The sequence below is a fragment of the Podarcis liolepis genome (genome assembly GCF_965112155.1).
Source record: "Podarcis liolepis genome assembly, chromosome: 1".
NCBI classification, from domain to species: domain Eukaryota; kingdom Metazoa; phylum Chordata; class Lepidosauria; order Squamata; family Lacertidae; genus Podarcis; species Podarcis liolepis.
Genome location: NC_139554.1, coordinates 82,181,402 through 82,206,025, shown reverse-complemented (window position 1 = coordinate 82,206,025; position 24,624 = coordinate 82,181,402). Strand labels below are relative to the sequence as shown.

Sequence of the window (24,624 nt, the reverse complement as noted above, 5' to 3'; positions counted from 1 at the left end):
TTATTTCTATGTAGTGCTCAAACAAGTAATGTAATGAAAGGAGCAGCCCTAGCTACTTGGTGGGTGGCATGTGCAGCATTATGCAGCAGTTACCATTCTGTATGAAAAGGCCAGTTGCCCATGAAGAGGGCATAGGCACACCCATATCCCACATGGTGTTGCAGGTGTGCCAAGGTTTTCTTTCTGCCAGTCTTAGTTGTCAGGAGCAATTATTCTCTTCCCACTGGTGACCAGGCAACTCCTGGATTACAGCACTGGGTAAATACCAAATTAAAAACAGCTTTTAAGAGTGGTGACCTCAAGTTTGTGCATTAAGTTGCATTTTGCACAGCAACATAGCTTTAATATACATCAGGGGTGGCCAGCTCCAAAGAGACTGTGATCTACTCACAGAGTTAAAAACTGGCAGTGATCTACCCCCTTTTGGGGGGTTCAGGTTGAAGTTGATAAGCTTTTTTTATAGAGGAGGAAACCCCCGTTTTTTAGGGGTTCAGGTCAAAGTAGTTGAGATTTTTTTTAGGAAGGAGGAAGGCCCATTTTTCAGGGGTTCAGGTCAGAGTTGTTAAGCTTTTCTGAGGCAGGAGGAAAGCCCTGTTTTGTGGGGTGTGAAGGGCTAAAATGTTGATCATTTTTTAGGGGAGCCAAAGTTGTTGAGCTTCTTTGGGGGGAGCCAATGATCTACCAGTGATTTACCGGTAGATCATGATCTGCCTGTTGGATGTGCCTGATATACATGGTCTCTTGAAAATAAATGCATCTTATTTTCATGCACAATCGGCTTAGTGGGAAATAAGTCCTCGAGAAAAATACTTGATGATTTAACTAGAGATGGTATGACAGCATATGCCATAACTTGAAGAGTAAAATAGCAAACTCACTGAATCTTCACTGCACCAAGAAAGTGTTTAGGGTGGGTCAGATTGGGTATTGAATGCTGAACAAGCAGAGTTCTGTTAGTGCAATGGAACTACAATTTCCTTTCATCCCCATATATGCCCCCAATTTAAAAATACAATATTTTAAGGGTGTTCTGTGGGCTGGAGAGGACAAGAGAGGAAGATGTTTTGTATTCCGAACAGAGTTTCAGTGTTGGATACAGCCAATTGGCTGGTACAGAAGCATAATTAAAGTACATTTGACCAGCATCTTAATGTTTTTTTGGAGTAATCCCTAATACAATTGGGTGAGGTTGTGCTGCTAAAAGAAGCATTGTGGTAGGTATATCTTACACACCTTACTTTTCAGGTTATGTCCTATGATTGAGACAAGACGAGGTGAGGGAGTTGCCTGGCTTTCATTCTAAAGATGTCTCAGGTTAGAGGAAATGTAAACCCAGTGTGTCTAGTATATAGTAGGACAGTTGCCAGGACTGACATGCCATATCAACACCTTTCCCGCCCACCCCATGGGAAGCCATGCAATAGAACCAGTGCAGACTGTTCTGTGCAATCCCTGTGGTGAACTGCAATATCTTATTCAGAGTAGCAGTAGCCTCTAAATCTCATCAATTTACCTTTGCAAACCAAAAATAATAATAAAAAGGTGTGACAGTTTTTAAAATGGCTATTTACAATTCTAATATCACCTATAATTACATTCTTGCATAATAAAAGAATTAAAGACTCCAATAAAACCTTAGATTTCTAAATTATTCTTGTACCACTATGTAGATTTAGGGAATAAGGCTGTTATGTACAGAACCAGTTGCAGTTATCTGCCTGCCTATTTAATTTTTTTAGCCTGCTATACATATTTCTCTCATCCAGGCCCTAATCTAAGCCTTATCAGTTTTATGGTGTTTATTGCAAACCACTTCAAAAACCTTGTTGCCCAAAGCAGTATAAATAATGTTTGTTTGGGGTTTTTTAAGTTGAAAGCTTTAAAAGTTTCAGAGCTTATTTTGACATCAAATTTACAAAACCACATCCTTTTCTTTCACTGGCAGCACCCATCTCCAGGCTCTTGATTTGTATTTACTAACATAGATTAGAATCCTAATTCGTTCATAACCATGTGTTTAAAAGGATGAAAAAGTGCAGTCTTTCACAAATGTGTAAATGAAAATAATATGTTATGGGGCAACTGATCTGAAATGAATTGACTCATTTGTCTTAAGATACAAATGGAGGTGTAATTCCTTTCCCTATTGGGCTGGGAACATTATTGGGTGGTATCCAGTGTTTGCCAAGTAAACCCACTGAAATCAGTAGACCAAAGCAATTTAAGTTCATTGATCTCAATGCATCTACTTTTGATCATCCTTGATCAAACTTTATAGTTTAGTTACATTTACATTCAGATAACTTAAGGCTACTCCTAGCTTTTTTGTCTACCTAATTAAAAATAAATAGGAGCTTGCTCTGATACTCTTCTGGCTGTGCTCCATTAAAGTTTTGACTCTAGTGGGCAAATATTTTAGGTTTATCTAACTTAGTTCTAAGCAGACTTTTGTTGCGCCTTCCCTCCTTAAGCTGTAGCCTTACTGTAGGTTTTATGTGGGATGTTCTTCTGCATATGGATCTTCTAGTCAAACAAGTTAAACTTGTTTTTCTTTCTTGCTGTGTTCTGTTCCTTGACAAATTTGGTTACAGCTGATTATAGTGTGTCCAAAATGCCAAACCTCATAGAGCTCATACGCATACTCAAGTAGTGTCTGGGAAAGCAAATGTTACTAATGGTACTTTCTTATTTATGTAAACATTTTCAGCAGTATTAACTTAACACTCCATGCTGTGTACATTGAATAGAGAGCAATAACCATTTAAAACTGGTAACTGCTATATATATGTACCAATGATGAAAGTTGCCATTTCACAAAAATGTGTTTTATTGTACTTTTCCTAAGCGTTGAAAGTACTTTATGCACATTATCTCCATAATCCTTGCAATAGCTCTGCAAGGTGGTTAATAATGGTATCATATTGCATACTGGTAAATGAAGCTCAATATTGACTTGCTTTAAAACCATCTAATGAATTCATAGCTGAGGTAAAATTGGAACCTGTGCCATTCCAACTTGCACTTTACTATACTAACTGCTTTCTTAAACTTCCCAGCACTTCGAGTGCACAAATTGAGCTCACATAAATGTTAGAGGTACACATTGGCATCTATAGGAACACTGGTAGCATTATATCATTAAGAATTTCAGCTATGTATGTTAATGGGTTCTTCATCACTGGAGTGAGTAGAAACTAAAAATATTTACAGTACTTAGGCCTCAGCAGAGCTGACATTTGCTATAAACGGGAAAATGCCACTTAAATACAACTATTAAAAGCACAGAAGACCAGTTCTACACAGAGTTGGGTGATCTCAATGCTACACAATCATGATGGCAGTGGTACATAAGCAGTGGTTCACCTTGAAGAACTTTACACATTTTGGAGTTATCCAAATATTACAGCCAATCAGGTTTGTGCTGGAACATGTTGTTCAGTGAATAATTTTGAAGAACTTTATCCACATCTTTGGGAACCAAAGTGGGTGGTGTGGGGCCATGTGTTGAAATTCATATTTATATTGTTTTGTTAATTCTTAAGTGATTTGACAGAGTGATGCTTCCACACTGCTAATGGGTTCCTATGCATATTTGGATTAACGCTGGCCATTTGCCATGAAGTGAGCGGAGTATAGGCTTTGTAGGATCCCAAACTACCTACATACTCCTTTAGAGGGGGTGTGATCCTATCCAGAACAGGCAACTGTTCTATCTTTGGGACATGGGACCTCCATCTTCCAAGAATTCAAACTCAACCCTCATCCAGTCCATCACCACATTCAGGTACTGGTCCAGGGCTTGCACAACACTGATTCAGATGTTATAGCGAAATAGAACTGTGTGCCCTCAGCTTACAGATGACACTTTACTCCAAAACTCCTGATGAGTTTTCTCTTTCATTTGCTGGTTATCCAGGTTTATTTAGGTGGAATGACCTCAGTGCTTTTACTTAAGGTTGAATAAATTTATAGTTAATCTTAAAATGTTACTAGATCTGTTTTAACTTACTTTTTCTTTGTGTAGGTGCCCAGGGCTGAGCTTGCATATCTCCCCAATCATCCCCATTTACAATGCTGTGGTCTTCCTCTTTGTGCTGGCCAACTTTAGTATGGCCACCTTCATGGATCCAGGCATATTTCCTCGAGGTGAGAACTGAAAATTGCCTGTGAAGCAATTTCCAAGGCACTGATTGATCTGAAAATGTTTTGATTAGGGATGGCTACTTCCACTCTCCAGATCCAGAGCATAAATTATTGTAATCTGGATAGGTAGGAATCTTCCAGCTCAACAGTGTTTATAGTGTGAATTATGCTGGATTCATTATTGGAAGCTATTGCTATATTTGGGAGGAGGGAGGTTCTACAAATTTTGGCTGGTCTTGATAGCTAGCCAAATGTGTTCTTTCCACCAAACCTGGTCTAAGGTGGGGGGGGGGGAGAGTATTGATTGTGGTGTCACACTACAAATTTTTGAAGGCCCTAGCTGTGGGGACAAACCTTGTTCTTCTGCCTAGCATCAAGCTGAGTGGGAGTTTATCCATGTCCTGGGATCACTCAGAAGACCCAGGCATCTCACTGCTTTCAGAGCTTCTCCATGACTTATTACTGGACAGCCTAGTATGTAGCAGCTCACTGGTAACCGTAGGTGGCAAGGCTCATTCCATGCAGGCAGCTGAGCGAGCTAGTAGAGGAGAGATGGATTTTTCCACTCCTGGTCTGTTTTATGTACTGGCTGAGGAGGGAGGGAAGCCAATCCTTTAGCTCTGCCGAGCCTATGGGAGCATTCTTGACAAAACAGGTTTTTACAAGCCTGCAAAAAATCTGGTGTCCTGGGTTTCCATAGCAGACACCAATTAGGGGACTTCCTCTCCTCCTCTGACCAGCATGGAAATGCAGAATACTAGACTCCTAGACTTTTTTAAAAAAACAGCAACCCTTCAAGCTGTTGTGGGCTTATTTACAAAATGGATCAAGGGTCAGCATAATCCATCCCCTTTTCTCTAAACTTGTGAGAGGGGGTAGGGTGTCTCACCAGAAGCACAAAAACAAAAAGTCAGTGCCAGGGTGAATGGGTTTGTGAAACCGGGGGCAAGGACATGTTGGACATGCTCTGTACTTCATTGGATTTTATAATTTTTTCTTGCTGCTTCAGCTGAAGAAGATGAGGACAAGGAGGATGATTTCCGAGCTCCATTATACAAGACTGTGGAGATAAAGGGTATTCAAGTGCGCATGAAATGGTGTGCAACGTGTCGCTTCTACCGGCCCCCACGCTGCTCTCATTGCAGTGTCTGCGACAACTGTGTGGAGGTGAGAGACTGGGAAGAGAAGGGCTTTGTTGGAGCTACTGGAATTGCTTGTTGGATTGTTGATAATGAACTTGGGACATTCTGTAATCTTTGAGATCCAGTTCAGGAACTGTTTGGGCTGCAAGATTCAGTTTTGTGTGTTATAGGTTGGAATAGACACCTCAGACTTGCATGCTTTCCTTTTTTACCAGCGCCCCAGGGTCCACACTCCAGCACTTGATACAAAATGGTGGTTTGAGAGGGAGGGGGCAGAATCAATTGCATAATTGTGGGTAAGGTAATCCATAGCAAATACGTTCATCTAGTATTCGTCTTTGTTTATTTTATATTTATTTTTCACCTTCCATAATGAAATTCAAGGTGATGTGTGTACAAGTGTTTTCAACACATATTGAAAGGCAGGAGAGGTGATGAAGCACCATTCAACTATAATTCACAATCTGCTGGTTGACCACAGCCATTCTACTTACCCTTGTTATAGGAGTTGCATCTTCTGTTGTGGAAATGAAAATCTGGGTGGGATTCAGGTTTCCTGGAGTTTCAAGGGGTTCTACAGGTGTTGTATTGTTTTACAGAGGTGATGTCCTTCTAACTCTGTTCTTTATCCTTTCACTGATAGGAATTTGACCATCACTGTCCCTGGGTAAACAACTGTATTGGGCGGCGCAATTATCGCTATTTCTTCCTGTTCCTGCTCTCACTTACAGCACATATCATGGGTGTATTCGGTTTTGGCTTGCTGTTTGTCCTGTGTCAAGTTGAAGAGCTCTCTGGGATCCGTATGGCCGTCACGTATCCTCTTTTTCTAGAGTGCAAAGAATTCCTTAATCAAATTCTGGTGAACAATTGGGCTGTTCACCTGAGATACTGCCAACTGATGGGTGGTGGGAGGGAAAGGAATCCCTCCAAAAAAGTTGTAAGCTGGTCCTTCATGAATTGCTTCCTTGACTTTGTTGACAGTATGGCTGTGATGTGTGTGGCTGGCTTGTTTTTCATACCTGTTGTAGGCCTTACAGGATTTCATGTGGTCTTGGTAGCCAGAGGTCGTACTACAAATGAGCAGGTAGATATTATTTTACTGTTAGTTTTTGACTTCACTACATGGTATCTCTATTTTCCTGATATATCTTTTCTCCTTGCAGGTTACAGGCAAATTCCGGGGTGGAGTAAACCCATTCACCAATGGCTGTTGTAACAACGTCAGTCGTGTTCTCTGCAGCTCCCCAGCCCCCAGGTAAATTCTGCCTCACCTAAGAAATTTGTAGAGGCCCTATTCTTTCTTGGAGAGAGAAGAGCTAGATTGTCTTAATTGCTAATGGAGACAAGCAGAGAAGCAGAGGAAGATTCTCTGGGATCAGTCATATGAATGGTTCCAACAGTGAGGTGGTGGGATGTGGGAAGTCATTGCTCACAGCCAGATCACACCTTGAAGTACAGTTGTCTAACACAGCAGCTATAAGCTTCTTCCTCTTGTAGATTGAAGTAAAGAAAGGGGTTGCTGGCAACTATCTAAAGATGTGGCAGAAAGATTAATCTTTATACTGTTTTTCCTGGGATCTGTATGTCAAGGTGCGTCTATACCACTGAGTATAATCAGTCTTTGGGAGTGGGTTGTGAGCTTACTTGAACTATCCACAGAACAAAAATATGTGGTATTCGTGCTTGAGGTTATATGCAAGGCTCATTAACAATAGATCATTCTGTTATGTTTCCTTGATACCTCCAATTCCAACAGCTCTAGTGTTCCTCACACATATGTATGTAACGTTAGAGAGAACAGAACTCTGTATGACTTTATATCACTACATGTCTATACTCATGTAAATCATAATCCAGTAACTCTTTGCTGCGCATTTTTTAGTGTTTCTTGTATAAACTATTTCAGCATGCTCTGTGTTTTGCACTCATCACAGCTGCCTGTAAGTGTGAACAGACTACAGGTGTGAAAAAGCTGTTTACTTTTATTACATCAATGAATGTAACTTGTGAAGAAGGAATGCATTACTTACTCCATGATTTGACACTTTTTGTAATGATTCATCTGTTTTGTTCTGGTGACTGTTATCTCTTGGCCTCTAATTTTCTCCAGTTTTCCTAGATAGAAGGTGTATCTTGTTCCCCAATGCCTTATATCCTTGAAGGATGGCTGTGTTCAGTTTTTAATCCTAGGTTCCTATCCAGAAAAACAAAGGGATAAAAAATGCACCTTGGCTTGTTTCTGTTCTCAGCTAGTGAGACCTGTTATACATCAGTTTGTTAAGAATTTTGTTAAAAATAATAATTGTTTTGACAGCACACTTACATCAGGGAAATGTACATTCTCTCAAATATTGTCACATCACTGCTTGACTTTCTTCCTTCACTCTGGCAATATGGCCTGTAATGTAACAGAAACTCAAAGGGTGTAAAGACACTACTTTGAGTGCACTCTGTACAGCAGGGAAGCGCATAAGGGAATGTACAGTGAAGCCACAGGTGATACCAGGACTCGATTTTAGAGAATGAGAGAACTGTGACCTGCAGTATTGCCTTTGCAGTTCTTTGGATACAGATAACTTCATGCCTCCAACATTCCTCAGATTTTCTTGCCAGAGCATGTAAACATCATCATTGGTTCACATGTTTGCAGGAGACACTGTCTCATCTTTGCTGACTTCCCATGATTCACTAGGTATCTTGGACGGCCAAAGGCAGAGCAGACTGTTACAGTGAAGCCACCATTCCTGCGACCAGAAATATCAGATGGACAGATAGCTGTAAAGATAATGGACAATGGTATCCAGGCTGAGCTAAAGAGAACAAAGGTAAGGAGGAGATGAAGGTGCTACCGAGGCACTGGCTTTCTCCAGACCTTGATGGTGCCACTGCATTCGTGAGTAGGAACCAAATGAGCCTCTTGGACATCCTTCCCCCATGTTATCACAACTTGTACTTAGTTTTCCCTGACAAGTGAAGGTCTGTTTTCCTCCCATGTGACTATTGCTGCATGAGAGTTGTCCCCTTTTATATCCTATATAATTTTTACTTGTCCTTTCCCTTCTCATCCAGCAACTGAGACATGCACAGTCTACAACTACACTTGCAGAAATGCTAGATGGCTGCAGGTCCTTCTAATAACACTTTCAACCTTTTAGAGCTGGGGACAATGCTCAGGACTTTGGGTCCTGTCTCATTCTTCTGCACTTTGTCTCTGCAGTCCAAAGGAAGCCTAGAGGTGACGGAGAGCCAGTCTGCTGATGCTGAGCCACCGCCACCACCCAAGCCAGACCTCAGCCGCTACACAGGTCTGAGGACGCATTTAACCCTGGCCACCAATGAGGGTAAGAGGAGCATTCCAGAGAGATAAGGGATCCAATCAGCTGTGCACTTCTACAGTGATCTGCCATCAGAGAAGTAGTCTCTGACTGCAGTGCCAAGTAGCGAAGCCGGTCAGTACTACAGTGTTTACAAAAGCCAGTGGCAGCTCTGTGCTGGTATTCACAGCACTGCTGACCATACAGCCACCTGCTTGCCTCAGTGCTCGGGCAGGTTATTAGAGCAGGTGCTGAGTCGGTAGCTAGGTTATGACCTTTTAGATGTTGCGATCATGTAAATCTCCAGCTTTAGCTCTTGTCCACATGTGAAGGCTGCTGTCAGGATTGGGGGATTTATTGACTGTTCCTCCCTCTGTTGACTGTTCCACACTCAGGTGGAAACAGGGGTTACTTGGAAGGACAGGTCTGTGCTTTGTTCTGCTGTCATAGAGCTTATATAGAACAATAACAGAAGGCTAGAGTTATTTCCCAGTTCGTGTAGTTGTGAAACCACCTGCTTTTGCTGTTGCTGTAGTGTTTCCAGGGTGTAGCACCTTGAAAGAAAATGTGATCATGGAGAAATGCTTGGAGCTTTCTTTTCTAGTCAGTGCTACTCTTTCCCATCTAGCAGTGCTCAAAATTGAACACCCCAAGGGTCAGGCCTAGCAAGGTGTGCATGTACAGATTGGAAGCTTCTTGTGTGATGTCTTTATTGAGGAAATGTTCCTCTTGCTTCATTTCACCTCCACTCCTGCAATACACCCCTTACCTCCTGACTGATTCCTTGACCTCCATGGTGTGTCCACCTGCCTGAGGCTCTTAACTGGTTCTCACGGATCAGTCACTTGTGATATGTGGAATTTCTGCAAAAGCATTCAAACCAGGATTGCTGGGGACTCCCCAGGAAAAGCTGTAAGTAACTATATTATATTGCTTGTAAGTATGTGTGTGATTCCCATTTATCTCCACAGACAGCAGTTTGCTAAGCAAGGACAGCCCTCCAACTCCAACAATGTACAAGTACCGACCTGGCTATAGCAGCAGCAGTACTTCAGCTGCACTGCCTCACTCCACCAGCGCCAAGGTAATGAAGAACCAAGGGGGGGTTAAACATGAAGAGTGGGGTTTTCAGGAGACCATGCAGGGTGTGGAGTTGAAAAGGGAATTCTCTTTGAGATTGTGCAGTGGTTTAGTGCCTTAATTTGACAATTTCTCTATAAGAAATTTCTCTAGTGTATTGTACAGCTGCTATTATGCCATAAATGGAGAATTCTAGCATGGTACAATGTTGGGAATCGTGGGGCTGAGAGGGGTCTTTCATTGGCCAGAATAACCATTTCACCAATTTCAGTTCTCTGTCTCTTCCCATGAACTCCAGTTCCTATTTCCATGCTCCTTATTGCTGTCCAATAGTGTGTGAGTCTCACTACCATTTTCCTATTTCTTGATTGCACTGTTTTGTGGTCAGACCTTACCTGCCCAAATTGGTGTACATCTAATAAGCAGTTTCCTGAGGAGCAGCTGATTTAGTCTTGTCACAGGAAAAACAACAAAAAGTATTGTGGTAAGGGCTGAGAGTCTTACAGGGCAATAGTGTGTTTGTTTATTTCAAAAGCAAGTCCTGTTTGCTAAGTGTGTATATGATTGTAACCTAATTGCAGCATAAGTATTCATGGACTAGAGTTCATCAAATATATGAAGCATTGTCTTTAGTTAGCAATGAAGACAAGTGGTACATACAGCAAAATATTAGTACCTCCCCCCCAGGACTGCCCTTGTTCCGAGTTCAAATCTCGCTAAAAAAAAAATGTGGAGAAGGAAATTTGGTAGCAGTGCATGTGAGGAAGGGCAAGACATTTTGAGCAGATGAAGCCAATCCTGGCCAGACTGATTTTGAACTATAAGGCCTTACCTTATGCTGATTTTGAACTATAAGGCCTTAAATAGTTCAGGACCACAATACCTCAAAGACTGCCTCTCCCCATATGAACCAACTGGCACCCTGTGCTCATCATCTGAAGCCCTCATTTGTGTGCTATTTCCGTGAAGGGTCCAGAGGTGATAGCACGAGAACAGGCCTTTTCTGCAGTGGCTCTCCATTGTGGAATGCTCTCCCCAGGGAGGCTCACCTGGCACCTTTGTTACGTATCTTTAGGGACCAGGCAGAAGCATTCCTCCTCTTCCAGGCCTTTGGCCAATTAAACTATGGTCTTCTAAAGTGTGTGTGGTGGGGTTATCGTTGTTATTATCTGTTACTATGTTCGAAAGCATGCCAGTGCGAGTAAATAAATAGGTACCGCTGTGGCGGGAAGGTAAAAGGCATTTCCATGCACTCTGGTTTCCGTCACGGTGTTCCATTGTGCCAGAAGCGGTTTAGTCGTGCTGGCCGCATGATCTGGAAAGCTGTCTGTGGACAAACACCAGGTCCCTCGGCCTGAAAGCGAGATGAGTTCCACACCCCATAGTTGCCTTTGGCTGGACTTAACCGTCCAGGGGTCCTTTACCTTTTACCTTTACCTTACTATGTTAGGTATTTTTGTGTTTCTGTATTGTAAACTGCCCTGTGGTTCCCCAGATGAAGGGCGGCATAGAAATTTAAATAAATACGTAAGTTCTCAAGCATAAACTAGTTAGCCTCATTATGAGTGCCCAACTTCTGGTTCATTTTAGACCAAGAGTAGCTAATCTTGTTTGGGCCAAGGGCCACATTGACCCATTAGCAACCCTTTGGACCACATATCAAAGTGGATGTGGCCAATTTGTAAAAGTAGTTGTGGTGAGAATTGCAGTTCTCGAGACTGCCTTCCAAAAGGATTCCCTGTCAGTTATTGTATGATATTCTAAATACTTTTTATCATTCCAGTTTTTGTTTTTTTAATGGACAAATCTTTGGACATGGGCTCAAAAACTTTATGGGTATCATGGCAGCACGGGGGAGGGAACAAGAGTGATCAGTTAAAAAATTTTTTATCAGGTTTTGAGGGTAGTCTTGAGGGAGCACAAAAATCCTTTTGTGGGTTAGATATAAGCCACAGGTTAGCCACCCTGATTTAGTCCCTTCTTGTAAATGTGGAAGCTAAGATCCTTTCAGGCTCTGTAAGCATTGCCTTTTATTTTAATTCACCAATCTATGTATTCCTTCCTACCTAGGGAGTCCCATTAGTATGTAGAAACCATTACCTTATCTTGGATTGGCTCTATTTCACTTCCAAATTACTGGCACTCAGCCACTTCAGCTTGATGTTAGATGCAATGGTGAATACGTGTAAATGGTCCCCTATTAAACTCTTAATGCTTCTTCCATGGCTGGCTAGAATTTGATCAGTGAAGTAATGATTTATTAAATAAGACCCCCCCAAAAAAAAAATTAATTTCTTTTTACATTTGTAAATACCCTTAGTGGAGCTTTGGATGAAGTAAGTGAGGTTCTTCTACTTTATATAAGGAATGGTCTGTATACCTCAGTGGTAGAATATATGCTTGGAAGCAGAAGATCCCAGGTTCAATCCTTATGTATAAAGCAATCCTGTGAAATAGGTTAGATGAAGGAATGTGACTGAGCCACTAGCACACAGTGAAATTTACAGCTTTGGGGAGGATTTAAACCAAGGTCCAAGTCTAACAGTCTTTTATACCACATTGACTCTTAATAAGTAATAACTTGATTATCTAGTTTACATAATTGTGTTGACAATGTTTTTGAAAAAATGAGGTTTCTGCATCAAGAAATGTGGGAACTTCATTTACATTAAGCAGAGGTCCTTGCTTATGGGACCTTTGAGAAAGCAAACTCTGCACCCAATAGTTATGAATTAATATCCACAGCCCAGGACGCTTGCTAATGACTATTACATATGTTCCTCTTCCCTCCTTCTCTCCTGCTGCAGCTAAGCCGAGGAGACAGCTTGAAGGAGGCAACCTCCATTGCTGAGGGCAGTCGAAACCCCAGCTACCGTTCTGAGCCAAGTCTGGAGCCAGAGAGTTTTCGGTCTCCTACTTTTGGCAAAAGTTTCCATTTTGATCCACTATCCAGTGGCTCCCGTTCGTCCAGCCTCAAGTCTGCCCAAGGGATGGGCTTTGAATTGGGCCATCTACAGTCGATCCGCTCCGAGGGCACCACATCCACATCTTACAAGAGCTTGGTGAACCAGACGCGCAATGGGAGCTTGTCCTACGACAGCCTTCTCACACCCTCTGACAGCCCTGACTTTGAGTCAGTGCAGGCAGGCCCAGAGCCAGAGGCCCCCATGGGCTACACATCTCCTTTCCTCTCGGCACGTATTGCCCAGCAGCGGGAGGCTGACCTGCACAGTCGTTTCCCAAGTTCTGGCTCACCCAAGCACCAGCCACCCCGTGACCCTTCACCGGTCCGTTATGACAATCTTTCACGCCACATTGTGGCCTCCATGCAGGAGCGGGAGAAGCTGCTACAGCAGTCACCCACGCCACCACCCCTGGCCAAAGAGGAGGATACAGCACTGGGGGACTCAGGCATCCAGTCCACCCCAGGCTCCAGTAATGCTCCACGTACCAGCTCCTCCTCGGACGATTCAAAACGCTCACCTCTGGGCAAGAACCCACTCACCCGCCCAGTGCCACCTCGCTTTGGCAAGCCAGAACCACCACATGCACTCAGAGTGCGCTCTCTGGGCTCACCAGACCAGCCTGCAGCCCCACACTTGGGCAAATCTGTGTCTTACAGCAGCCAAAAACAGTCCTCGCAGGCCATTGTCCCAGAGACTGAGGAGGTGGCCTTGCAGCCTTTACTGGCACCAAAGTAAGTACAAGTGACACCTGCCTCGCGCTTTAAGTGTTCCTTGACTTGGTGGAGGATGAGCCGCATTCAACCCTGTCCTATCTTTGATCTGACCAGAGACCCCAAGATAATTTTTGTTCCTTTCAGCAGCATTTGGAGGGAGTAGCTGGGGGAGATCTACAAATAATGCCTGCACTCGTCTGCCCTTTCCTTCCTTCCTTCCTTCCTTCCTTCCTTCCTTCCTTCCTCCTTTCCTTCCTTCCCTCCAGTGTGTGAACCAGCCCATTTCCTCCACTATACAATGCAGTACATATCTCCAGAGTACCACATTCCTTTTTGTGAAGTGTGTGTGGCTTTGAACACCCCTACTTTCCTTGGGTGTGTGTGATGGCCATTGGCTTTCCTAGAAGATACCAGGATCTGTGTGAAAGCTGCTTGGTTTCTACCTCATATATAAAACTTTTATATATGAGTCTGCCTTTCTACCTTACCCAAGTGTGGTCCTTTTCCCTGTCTTGTTGGCATGCATGAAAGAGACACTTGGGTCCACCAGCGAAAGGACAGATTGTAAGAAATCACCTGCTCCTCTCATGATGGTGGAAGCATGAGCCCTTCTGTCAGTTTCCTGAAAAGCTTTCTTCCCACTGCACCTCCTTTTTTTTTCTTCCTTCTAGAGAGTGTTGTATTGGTTACATGTAGCATCTTTTCTTAATAATTCTCTGTGTGTAGTATCCTATCCTCTTCTAGATTAGTGTGTTTACCTGGGTGGTGAAAGTATTTAGAATAAGTTCTCTGTAGATACAAAAAGTGCACTGTTCCTTAAGCAGTGTAAGATGTATCCCAAGCTTTCCTTTCCTTACCGAGTGTGAGGCATCCTCCATTTCCATTGCCATTGAATGAGTGGTCACTTCCTGACATCCTTGTATCCTTCCTTTTCCCCAGAGACGAGATGCAGATGAGACCCTCCTACAGCAAGTCCAATGGACAGCCCAAAAGCCTGAGCTCAACCTCGCCCACCCCTGGTCAGCCACCTCTCAGCAGCCCCACTCGTGGAGGAGTCAAGAAGGTCTCTGGAGTGGGTGGGACTACGTATGAGATCTCTGTATGAGGAGGTGATATCCCCACTGTTGACTCCTCCCTGGCTGATTCCAAAATGCTCTATCCCTGATGAGCAGGAGATTGGGACTTGCTCACCAAATGGTTGCCCCATCAGATGCATGGACCTTTTTTTACAAATACAGTTTTGTGGGGGGTGGGGGGGAGAGCTGAAGGGACAGCTACCTTTTTAAACTAAAGTATCTGGGATTGGGAGAGTCCCTAAACACTACAGCAGGATTCTAGCCTTGCTCATCTCCACAGCCTGCACTCTTCCTCTCAACCAACAAAGAGACTGCAATTTGTAGCGCACACTGCCCAGAGAGAAGGGGGGGAGTTGCTCTCAGCACCCTCTGTGAGAGAAGGTACAGGCTGCAGGCTGCCCCACTACCAACAGGACAGTCAGTTGTGGACCTTGTGCAATCGCTCGCCTAGTGCGGTAGGAGTGGATCATTTTTAATTTTTTTTTATTGTTAACGGATGCTATTTTTTCCTGTTCTGAGTTACTGGGTGTGTGTATATATAAATATCTATAAATATATAAATATAAATATTAAAATATATATATATATCCATATGGAGCGTGGGGTGGCCCTGGCAGACCCCATTAGCTGGGCCTGAGGAAGCCATGTGTGGAGCATTTTAATTTTTGAGGAGTCCAAAGGGCTGTATCAGATTAATCATTTTGTTTACTTTTGAATGGGTCAGGCAAAATACAAAAACGGCTGTTAAATCACTATCCTTGGACAAGTATTGCTGAGGAAATGCTAATATGTTACCTAATTGGTACCACTGACTTGGTCATCCCAGTGCCTGTGGCCAGGCTTGAGTTTGGCTTGTTCTGCCCCACTCTGGATTCCAGGAAATGAAGGGAATAGACAAAGGCTTCCTAATCCCTGCTCTATCCTTCTGGAAGATTTTCCCCCATGAATAAATCCTTCTTTTCTGGGGGGCTTGGGGGCTTTAAGAAGACTATGGGAGTGTTTGGCTTCCCATGTTTTCAGCTCCAAACAGGCTTTGACTTCTCAGTAAAATGACTCCCAGTGAAAGGATGCCATACCCTACAAACCAGGCCAATCAGCATGCACAGGTGCCAGTTGCATACTATTAGGATACAGGAACGTGCTTTGGGTGCTGAGCAGGAGGAGGGTGGCAGTGGCATTGGAGCTGTGTCGCCTATGTGGATATATTACTTGTATTTAGTAAATCCCTCCCCCAGGTGGTTTCCCCTGCTTTTTTACATTGCTTTTATGATTTGTTCCATATTGATTTATTGTGGTATCATGGTTCTTTATTCACAAACTGGGCAAGAGAAAGAAGAGGGAAAACAAACAAACCAAAAAGCAATATTTTTCCATATGCCAAAAATCTTTTAATCCCTAAAAGCCCATGAGTAAAAATCAGAGCAACCCAGGAATCCAACAATCTCCAGTCGCTACTGACTCTTTCTCTATGGCAATATCTTTACTGTGGCCTGCAATGGGCCACACTTTTATTTTTATTATGACTAGCCATTTTAAAATGAGGAATAAAAAATTATATAATGAGCCACTCCCTCCATGCTTGTGTAGTTTTGTTTTGTTTTGTTTTGTTAACCTGGGGAGGAGAGAGGTCCTGGCGGTTGTCCTTCAGTATTGCTTGCCGTGCCACCCAAAATGGTTCCATAGGAAGGACATTACTAGCTTCTGATCCTTGGTAATTCGAACTGCAGCCATTGTGCTGATTCCCAGAGCTGGTGCAAAAGGTTTCCCAAGAAGGTAAGTAAGGAATGCTCATTCAGTCGTCTACATTCCAAACCTCGTTACAGAGGAGGCTTACAATTGAGGACTGGTTCAGAAAGTAGTTGCATCTAGAGTGAACATCTTCAGGCAGTGGAAAAGAAGCAACTGTCATTTATTACACATCTCCTGTACGAAACAAAGGCCATCCTTCACCAACTGCATTATGCTTTGGAACCCAAACCATAAGCATAGCTCACATGCCCCACACAAGGTTATTGCAGAGCAAATACATCCCAGCAAATTGAAGCAAGAAAACCAAGCCATCAACCACAGGGGAGGGAAAAATTCCCTCCCGGAAGAAGTAGCAATTCCTCCAATCAGTCAGAGCTGTGAAGAATTTCCTCTTAAAACCAAATAATTATATATCAGAATCAAAGTGATATGTTTCTGTTGAGTAACCTGAAAGAAAACTATTGAACATAGTTCCATCCCACCTTTGTGACATTGTATTAAAGGAGTAAACATGCATGGGGGGCAGGGCGGGGAGTGAAGCAAGATCAGAATGGTGATTTCCCTGCCTCTCTCAGCCACATTTCTGCCAGAAAGCCCTCCCTGTAAGTGCTCTTCATTTGAGGAGGGAAGTTCTGTCAGCACTTCCCTTCTGATGCAAATAGCAGGCTTCAGCAGCGAAAGTGTTAAACTTCCCCTCCCTGCCCAACACAGTCCAAATCCTGCTGCAGTTGTTAGAGAAGGATGTACAGTACATTAATTCCTTACGTGTAAGTAGTGGTCCATGTATTTTGCCTCTTAATCTTGAACCTCTGGAGATTTCTTTGATCATACAAGTGCTCTAAGGTGACTACACCTCATACAGAAAAAAATAGTTTCCCCCCACTAACTTCATTTTCAGGGGTTGAAAATAATATTTTTCTGAATATAAAATGCTGTTTGTTAACCTTGATATGCGGCACAGTTTTTGATTGCAAGTGTTATAGCATGGTAATATTGACAGCAAGCCTTTTTGAAGGTAGGTTGCAAGATGATGTTGTGAGACAGAGAAGAGTCTTAAAAGGAGTGTACTAATAGAAGGTGTAACCTTGCTTACATAGTCTGGCAGATGGTTTCAAAAGCCAGGAGGAATAAAAATTGTACTTCAATGTTGTTATGACTTTAATGCAGATAGAAAGTGGAAGTCCAACAGTTCTCTCCTGAACCAAAGCAAATATTTCCAGTCAGCATCCTTTGAGTGGACTATAGTACTATGTTGGGGGCTCATAAAATTATCTGTTATGACAGAAGATGTGCTACTGTGAATAAGATACGAAGCAGTTAAGATTGCCAGCAAATAAAGTAATAAGGGAGGGGAACCTCCGTCCTTAAGTGTGGAAGTTAGGATTAAATCCAGTTTTTTGAATGGGGTGAGTTTTAATGTTCAGCAGCCTTTCTAGTTCAGCATTTCTAAGCACAGTTCTTTGTCATGTCAGAAATCAAGGGGGAGATTTTTGTCAGCCACTACCTGAAACATTTAAGAGTAATTACAACTTACCTTATTTCATTATATTAATTGAACAGCTTGAAATTTGTGTAGCTCTTTTCTAACTAGTAACATTATAATCGCAAAGCTGAATTTATTGCTGAACCATTTTGTGCTAATGTTTATCTCAATTGGTAAAACTGCACAGCATTCCAAATGAGGCTTGGGAATTGAAGTTCTGTGTTATTAGTGAAATTTCCATCTTTACTACATTCAAGTCTACATTCTCTTTGTTTTTGTTTTCTTCACACCTTGATGAAAATATTGGACATTAAGCACATATATATATCCTCCTTACCCTGCAGTTCTGATACAGATGGTTGGAAAACCACTTCTTGTGAGGAGCATGTGGCTCAGCTGCAGCCTGTAATTTTTATATTCAAATAATAGAATTTCACAGAAAAGGAATCTAAAGGACTTTGGAGAAAGCTATGAGCAAGTGATGCAGCTATCTATATGGCAACAGTTGCCGGGTGAGATGTCTTAATCCAGCCAATACAAGGCAGGACAAAGTCCCCTTGACTTCAGTATTAAACCTATGCTTCTCATTGATTCCAGTGTGGGAAAGTTATTGACATGCCAATATTACCTACATAGTACCGTTTATATAGAAGGTAAAAGAGATGCCCTGAGTGATGCTTTATAGAACAAGGGTGGAGTATAAAAGTGCATTAAATAAATAAATACGCACAATTGTTTTTTGTATACATCCACATAATATGATTTCTAATTTCTGGTAGATAAACATGTAAAATATATATGTCAGAAGTGCTAATAACAACCATGATGTTCATTCAGAAAGTCAGTGCTTTATTTCATTAATTCTTTTATTAACTATGGAAACAGATTCTCCTTAATTCTTCTACTTTAGAGACTAAAGCTCAGAACCGGCTACAGCAGTAATGGCTTTAGGCCTGCTTGGTCCTTCTAGAGTGATTCAGTTTCCATAGATGTTTCCACCTTGGTGAGTTAGTTTAAATTATCCCAGAATGTGTGCTTAAGCTCTTCAACGGCTCTTTTAAGTGTTCTGCTTCTTGTTGATGACAGCAAGAGTGCTAATTGCCCCAATTACACTTCTGACCCAGAGCCTTGATGTTGCTTACTTTGCCTCAAGGAGAAGCCTTTGAACCTAGTTTGTATCTCCCAATACCTGCTCATCATCTGGAAGAGCTGAGTAAGGCTGTGGTAGTACAGTAATGGCGACTAAGCATCTGACAGACACCTTCATGAAAGCAGGCTGTAATCCTATAGCAGGCAGTCTTCAAGAAAAGGGAGTTCCTGGTGAAGACTAGTAGGATTGTAGAAAGGCCTACCGGTAATTCTAATAGCCTGTGGGTGGGACTCATTAGGCTGCTCTGTAATAAATTATAATTCAAGTGATCTTGGGAACCCTGGCTTCTCACTAGCTGCTGTTCATTTGCCTTTTTGCTAGGAGACAAGACTAACTTAACTTCCACAACAGTGCGCATTGCCATGGTATGCTTCCATACCGGCAAATCTTCATGCAGTGTAAGTTGGAAGGGACAGCCTCAACCAGTTTCTGCTGCAAATTGCACAGAAATTATGAAAACTGTCCCTGTTGAATTTCTACTCAACATATAGCAGCTAGACACAGCCTCATACTGGGATTGGGGGCGGAGGAGAAACACATGGTGTATTTTGTCAGGGATAGAGAGGGTGGGGGCTTCCCCTATGATATGCTCCTTTAGTTGTTTGGAACTATGGGCTCTGCTGGCAGTTTGATTTGGAGATTTTATTCGGTCCCCCTCCCACCTGAAGTACATATAATTGTGATAACTGCATATTCTTCCCTCATCTGTCCCTGCCTCTGTTCTTTGCCTTTTTTTAGCTTGAAGGCTGCTTGGGATAAGGGCATGTCAGACCTGTACTTTATAACATGCCATACACATAGATGGTGCTGTGTGAAAAACAACTGCAGTATTGTAAGTGATTGTGCGGAGGGTCCTTACTTGAAACTGATGACCTTCTAAGCTTCCGTTCCCAGCATTTCCTTGGTGATCTTTTAAGGAAGAAGATTCTACAACTTGCCTAAGCAGCTGGTTCCATTGCTGATCAGCAATATAATAATATATAATTTTAAATGTGGTTGTCCCCCCTTTTTTGTTTTTTTGTTTGTTTTGTTTTTTGTATCTGCTATTTTTGAGATGGTCAACAGCATCCCTTAATCTTCTGTGAGAACACACTCAGCTCCTTTAGCTTCTCCTTGTATTCATAAGTCTCATATTCTTTTGAACTGTGGTACTCTGTTTTAAATATCTCTTTCTGACACTGCTGCACAGAATGGTATTCTGGGTTCTGTTAATACAGGTTGGATTGGCCTAGCTGTACATCTTTGCACAGGCTTGTCGGACTGAACCCTCCCCCTCTCACACAGTGACGCATTAAGAATCTGCAAGTCTTGTCATACCACATTTCAAGAGACCCCCTTGGAGAGTAATGATGTAACTTCGTTATGAAATTAACTTAAAATTATGTTTGAGTCACACCGTTGCAGAGGGAAACCAATGAACAGGGAGTGACTTGTTGAGCTTCAGTCAACAATATGGGCTTTTGGCTGCAAGAAGCTAATGGTTAGCATTGAAGAAGGCTGCCATGTTTCCAGGCTTGTAAGTCTGCCACCCCCACAAAGGAGATGTGGTCATGAGTAAAGAATAGGGCTAAGCACTAGGCAGGAGATCTGGATCCATCTTCTGCTTCTGCCATAGTTTCTCACTGAGCAAATCATTTTTGATCCCAGTTCCAAATTTTTAAAATGGAGTACAGCAGTGACCTACCTCACAGGGTTGTTGTGAGGGCGCAAATAAAGATTGTAACACACTTTGCTAATTAAAAGTGCCACAGACGTGATTAGTGATGGTGTCTACTTGGGTAATAGTCCAGTTAATGGTTAATAGTCCAGTTGTGTAACATTAATTTGTCTGTTCTACGGATTTTTTAACTATTGGCTGTGTTGCATGTTAAACAGCTGCCCACAAAATGAAATATAATACTTGATCAAAAATAGAAATCAAAGTAATGTACATTTGACAAAGATAAGAGCATGGGTAGCTATTCTCATCACTCAAAAAGGTGTTATTTACTCCTCAAAAACATTTGACAGAAGCACAGATATCTGTTTTTTATACAACTTTCTCTGTGTGTCTTGCAAAACTAAAACTAAAAATACAGCTAGCTGTATGTATGTATAGTATGGTTATGTCCACAAAGATGGTTGTCTTTGCATAGAATACATTGGTCTGCGAGGCAGCTATGCCCTATGGACCATTCAAGTTCTTTTGCAGCCTTCACAAAAAAAGAAAGAAATCCCACCAAAGCAGACCTTTCAGGGCCATAATTTTTCCCAAATTACAAAATAATACTCTTTAACCTTGCCTACCTTGGTACCTGCCACTTGTAATCCTTCTAAGCTTACTTGTGCCTAAATCTTAGAAGGAGGAATGGAATGTGATTTTGTTGTGACTTCTGTTTCGAAGGGAAAGCCACAATTTTTGTTGAATTTAATCATTGTTTCAAACCATTTGAGCTCTGCAATTTACTTCAGTGCTAGTATCTGCTGTCAATATAGATAAACCAAAATGTTCAATACAGTGGATGTTTTATGTTGAGGCATATTTGTGTATGTAAATAATAGTTCCATGCACCACTGGTCTTCAGCTGGTGCATCAGGGCCTGATCCAAGGTGGGTCGCAACAGGAGCTGTGCCACCATGCAAGTATTAAGGTAAGAGATTAAGAAATGGGTCCCTAAATGCATGTTTGAGTTAAAAGTGGGCCCTGGGTCTGCAAAAGTTGAACGTCTGCCATACAGCATGACCTGGTAGCAGATTTCAGACCGCTTACTATTTCCTTGGCAGAAGGACAAAACCTCATTGTTTGTGACCCATTTCTTCTCCTTTGTGGGAATATGTAGGACCCAGACAAAAAAGAGGGGGATTGTCTACACATCATTACACCAGCAGGTGTCTGCATTCAAAGGTTGCTAGTGGATCTGGGACCAGCTACCAGCTGTCAACGGATAAGCCAGCCAAGGACTGGACCTCTTTCAATGTGTAAACTTTTTAGATTGGTGGGGGAGGGTAAGAAAATATGGCAGAGGCTTGTAATGTTATGCATAATGTTGGATGAGCTTTACTGCCTTTCTGTCAACACCAGAAATTGGGATTCCCAAGTGAACTTTGCTGGGGAGTAGATTGAAGATTTAAAAAGGAACACTTCATCCAGTGCATACTTAAAAGGTATGGCATTCACTGCTCCAAGCAGTGATGGTTGCTACATTAGATGGCTGGAGAATAGGTTTGACAGTGGTGCCTCGGTCTTCACAAAGCATTATGCCACTAAATGCTTTTAGGTTAACGGCAGCAAAGGGCTGTCACTCTCCTGTCCTCATAGGCTTGCTTAGAGGCAGGTGGTTTAACATGGTATGAAGCAGAATGTTGGATGAGATGGGTGATTGGTCTGATTCAGCTGGGCTATTGCATTGTTAAAGAGATTGTGGTGCAGATTTACCTGTGGACTGAAGGAGGTGGTGCAGGGAGCCCTGTGGCTGTATAGCAGAAGAGGTGCAGAGAGAAAAAGGCTAACATAAAAGTTTAAAAGAAACCAGTAAAAAGGGAGAGAGGCATATTTTTCTGCAGTTAGCACACCACTCGAACCTTCATCCCAAAGCCCTCTTGTAAATATGCAAATCTCCACACAAAATTTAGCAGTTTAATTGTACCTTTAACAAAATTTATTGCAGAAAAAACTGTCATGAGCTAGAGATCACTTTGTCAGATAGTACCAAGTGTTATCTTAAATGGGTGGAGATGTGCATCTGTGCAGAAACACACAACAGTCAGAGGGCTCAGTAATACAAGAGAGAGTTGTGCTACATTATGCTGCAGAGCACAAATAATCAGGCAAAAGGATAAAAGATATAATCAGCTAGGGCGTGGCGCATTCCCAACTGCTAATAAAGTATGGCAGCTTTCATGTTACAGGAGTCTGTCTGGCCATTGTGTAAGAGACTTTATAAAGTTACCATACTTTGGAACAAAAAAGATTTCAAAGGGAGGCTCCAGAATGATGTTGCCAAGTTGGAATTCATTTTCAGATCTGACACCCAAACTTACGTCTCAGTATAGTTAGGGAGTGCCTCTCTCACAGCTGTCCCACTTTCAGTGTTCCTGTTCACCATCTTGTTTTTGGAAGTTAATATTTGGGAAAGTTTGCACCTACTCTGCTAGGATTGCATAGCATTATAATGCTTCCTCCCCTTTTACCTGTGAACCAAGGGAGCCGTTTTGTGCATTGTACAAAGTGGGCTCTGGCCCATGAAACCTTATGACACAATAACCATTAAGTCTTTTAAAGTGCCACTATCCTTTTTTGTTAATGTATGATTTACGCATTATTGGTGTGATGCATTTCTATGTACAAAGAAATATTGCACACCTTCCTGGTGCTCCTAGTAGTTGATGGGTGTTGTCTCATTTCAAAACTGTCCCAGTGCACTGCTTTGGGTGTTGGTAGGACTCCCATACATCCAGAATTTCCCAGACATACTGGAATACTGCATTTTCCAGCAGAAATTGGCCAAATGTCCAGGAAAATTCAAACATATGGCAGCCCATGTTGGCAGTGCTCATTTTCCCTTAAAACTAAAAAAAGCTCAACAATTTTTCAGTCTGGATTTTCACTGTTTGAAATAATGGCAACCCTAGGGTTAGTCCTACTTGTATCGTCTTGCGGCTGACATGACGACTTCGTTCCTCTCAGGTGTGTACGCCTGTGCTGCCTATTGACATTGTTCTAAAGAATATAGAAGCAGATAGTTCACACCAGTTTCTGTTACCTTCCACAATTCCCATTGATGCTGCCCAGTTCAGCCTGGATTTTTTTCTTAATACTAAAATGCTGCCTGTGGAGCTACTTGCAAGGGAACACCTACCTGACACATAGGATGATCTGGGGTGGGAAATCTTTGGTCCTCCAGATGTTCTTTAACTACAATGCCCATCAACCCCAGCGATCATGGCCAATGGGTGTTGAAGTTCTGTAACATTCCGGGGGGGGGGTAGGCTGAAGGCATGTTTCCCTTCCCTGAAACATATCCCCAGTGCTGCAGAGGAGATGACAGTATTTTTCTGATGGTTCTGGGTTGGGAACAGAAAGTATTCCTTACCTGTTCTTCAGGATGCAGAAATCACCAGTGACTTAGAGGAACAGGACCAGCCAGTTTTGCCCCACCTTTCCTACTAGCAATGGCTTTTAATTTAGATGCATGGGATAATTGGGGGTAGAGAGGAGTCGGGAGTGGAGTAGACTTTCATCCTTTCCCTTTATTATCATTAGCTTTCTTTTGTAAGCACATGGAAGAGTAGCAAGCAAAGCATTATTATATGAACCCCATTTACTGCCGCAGCTCAGTTTTGCTCTCTGTAGCAAAAGCGTGAAGAGGATGGTGATGGAATAAACAGCTCACACTGCTCTTCTGAAAGTACTGAGAGCAAAGGAAATGGCAGTCAGATTGTTCAGGGGCAGCAACGGGAGTGTACTGAAAATACAACCAGGACCTAGTAATTTTGGTTACAAATGTATTCAAAATGCAAGGGGGAAAGAGAATAAATGAAACAATTTAACTGTCTGTCCAACTACCCTTCTCTCTTTTAATATTTATTAGCCTGGTATATCAGGAGGAGGATATACATGTGGAGAACCCAACTCTCCTTCCTTTGGTACCCAGGTAGTGTAGCGTAATGATTATGGTTGTCATAGTAGGGGAACCAAAAACTCAGTGGCCGTTCTTAGGCCAGTCACACTCAGCCTAGCCTACAGGGTTGCTGTAAGGATAAAGTGGAGCAGAAAGTATGTATGCTGTCTTGAGCTTCTTAGAGGGAAGGTAGGACACAAACATA

General features: G+C 42.4%; 1 protein-coding gene across 1 annotated transcript in view; it reads left to right on the top strand.

Annotated features, from left to right (window-relative positions):
- ZDHHC5 (zDHHC palmitoyltransferase 5) overlaps positions 1-15,016 on the top strand; it is a 43,865-nt gene extending 28,849 nt beyond the window's left edge. The window contains exons 3-12 of the mRNA XM_083512636.1: positions 4,025-4,146; positions 5,153-5,310; positions 5,929-6,101; positions 6,270-6,372; positions 6,452-6,543; positions 7,981-8,113; positions 8,506-8,629; positions 9,574-9,686; positions 12,490-13,379; positions 14,301-15,016. Coding sequence (XP_083368762.1) covers positions 4,025-4,146; positions 5,153-5,310; positions 5,929-6,101; positions 6,270-6,372; positions 6,452-6,543; positions 7,981-8,113; positions 8,506-8,629; positions 9,574-9,686; positions 12,490-13,379; positions 14,301-14,466 — 2,074 coding nt within the window. The 3' untranslated portion in view covers positions 14,467-15,016. The remainder of the gene's footprint in view (positions 1-4,024; positions 4,147-5,152; positions 5,311-5,928; positions 6,102-6,269; positions 6,373-6,451; positions 6,544-7,980; positions 8,114-8,505; positions 8,630-9,573; positions 9,687-12,489; positions 13,380-14,300) is intronic.
- The last annotated feature ends 9,608 nt before the right edge of the window (positions 15,017-24,624 follow it).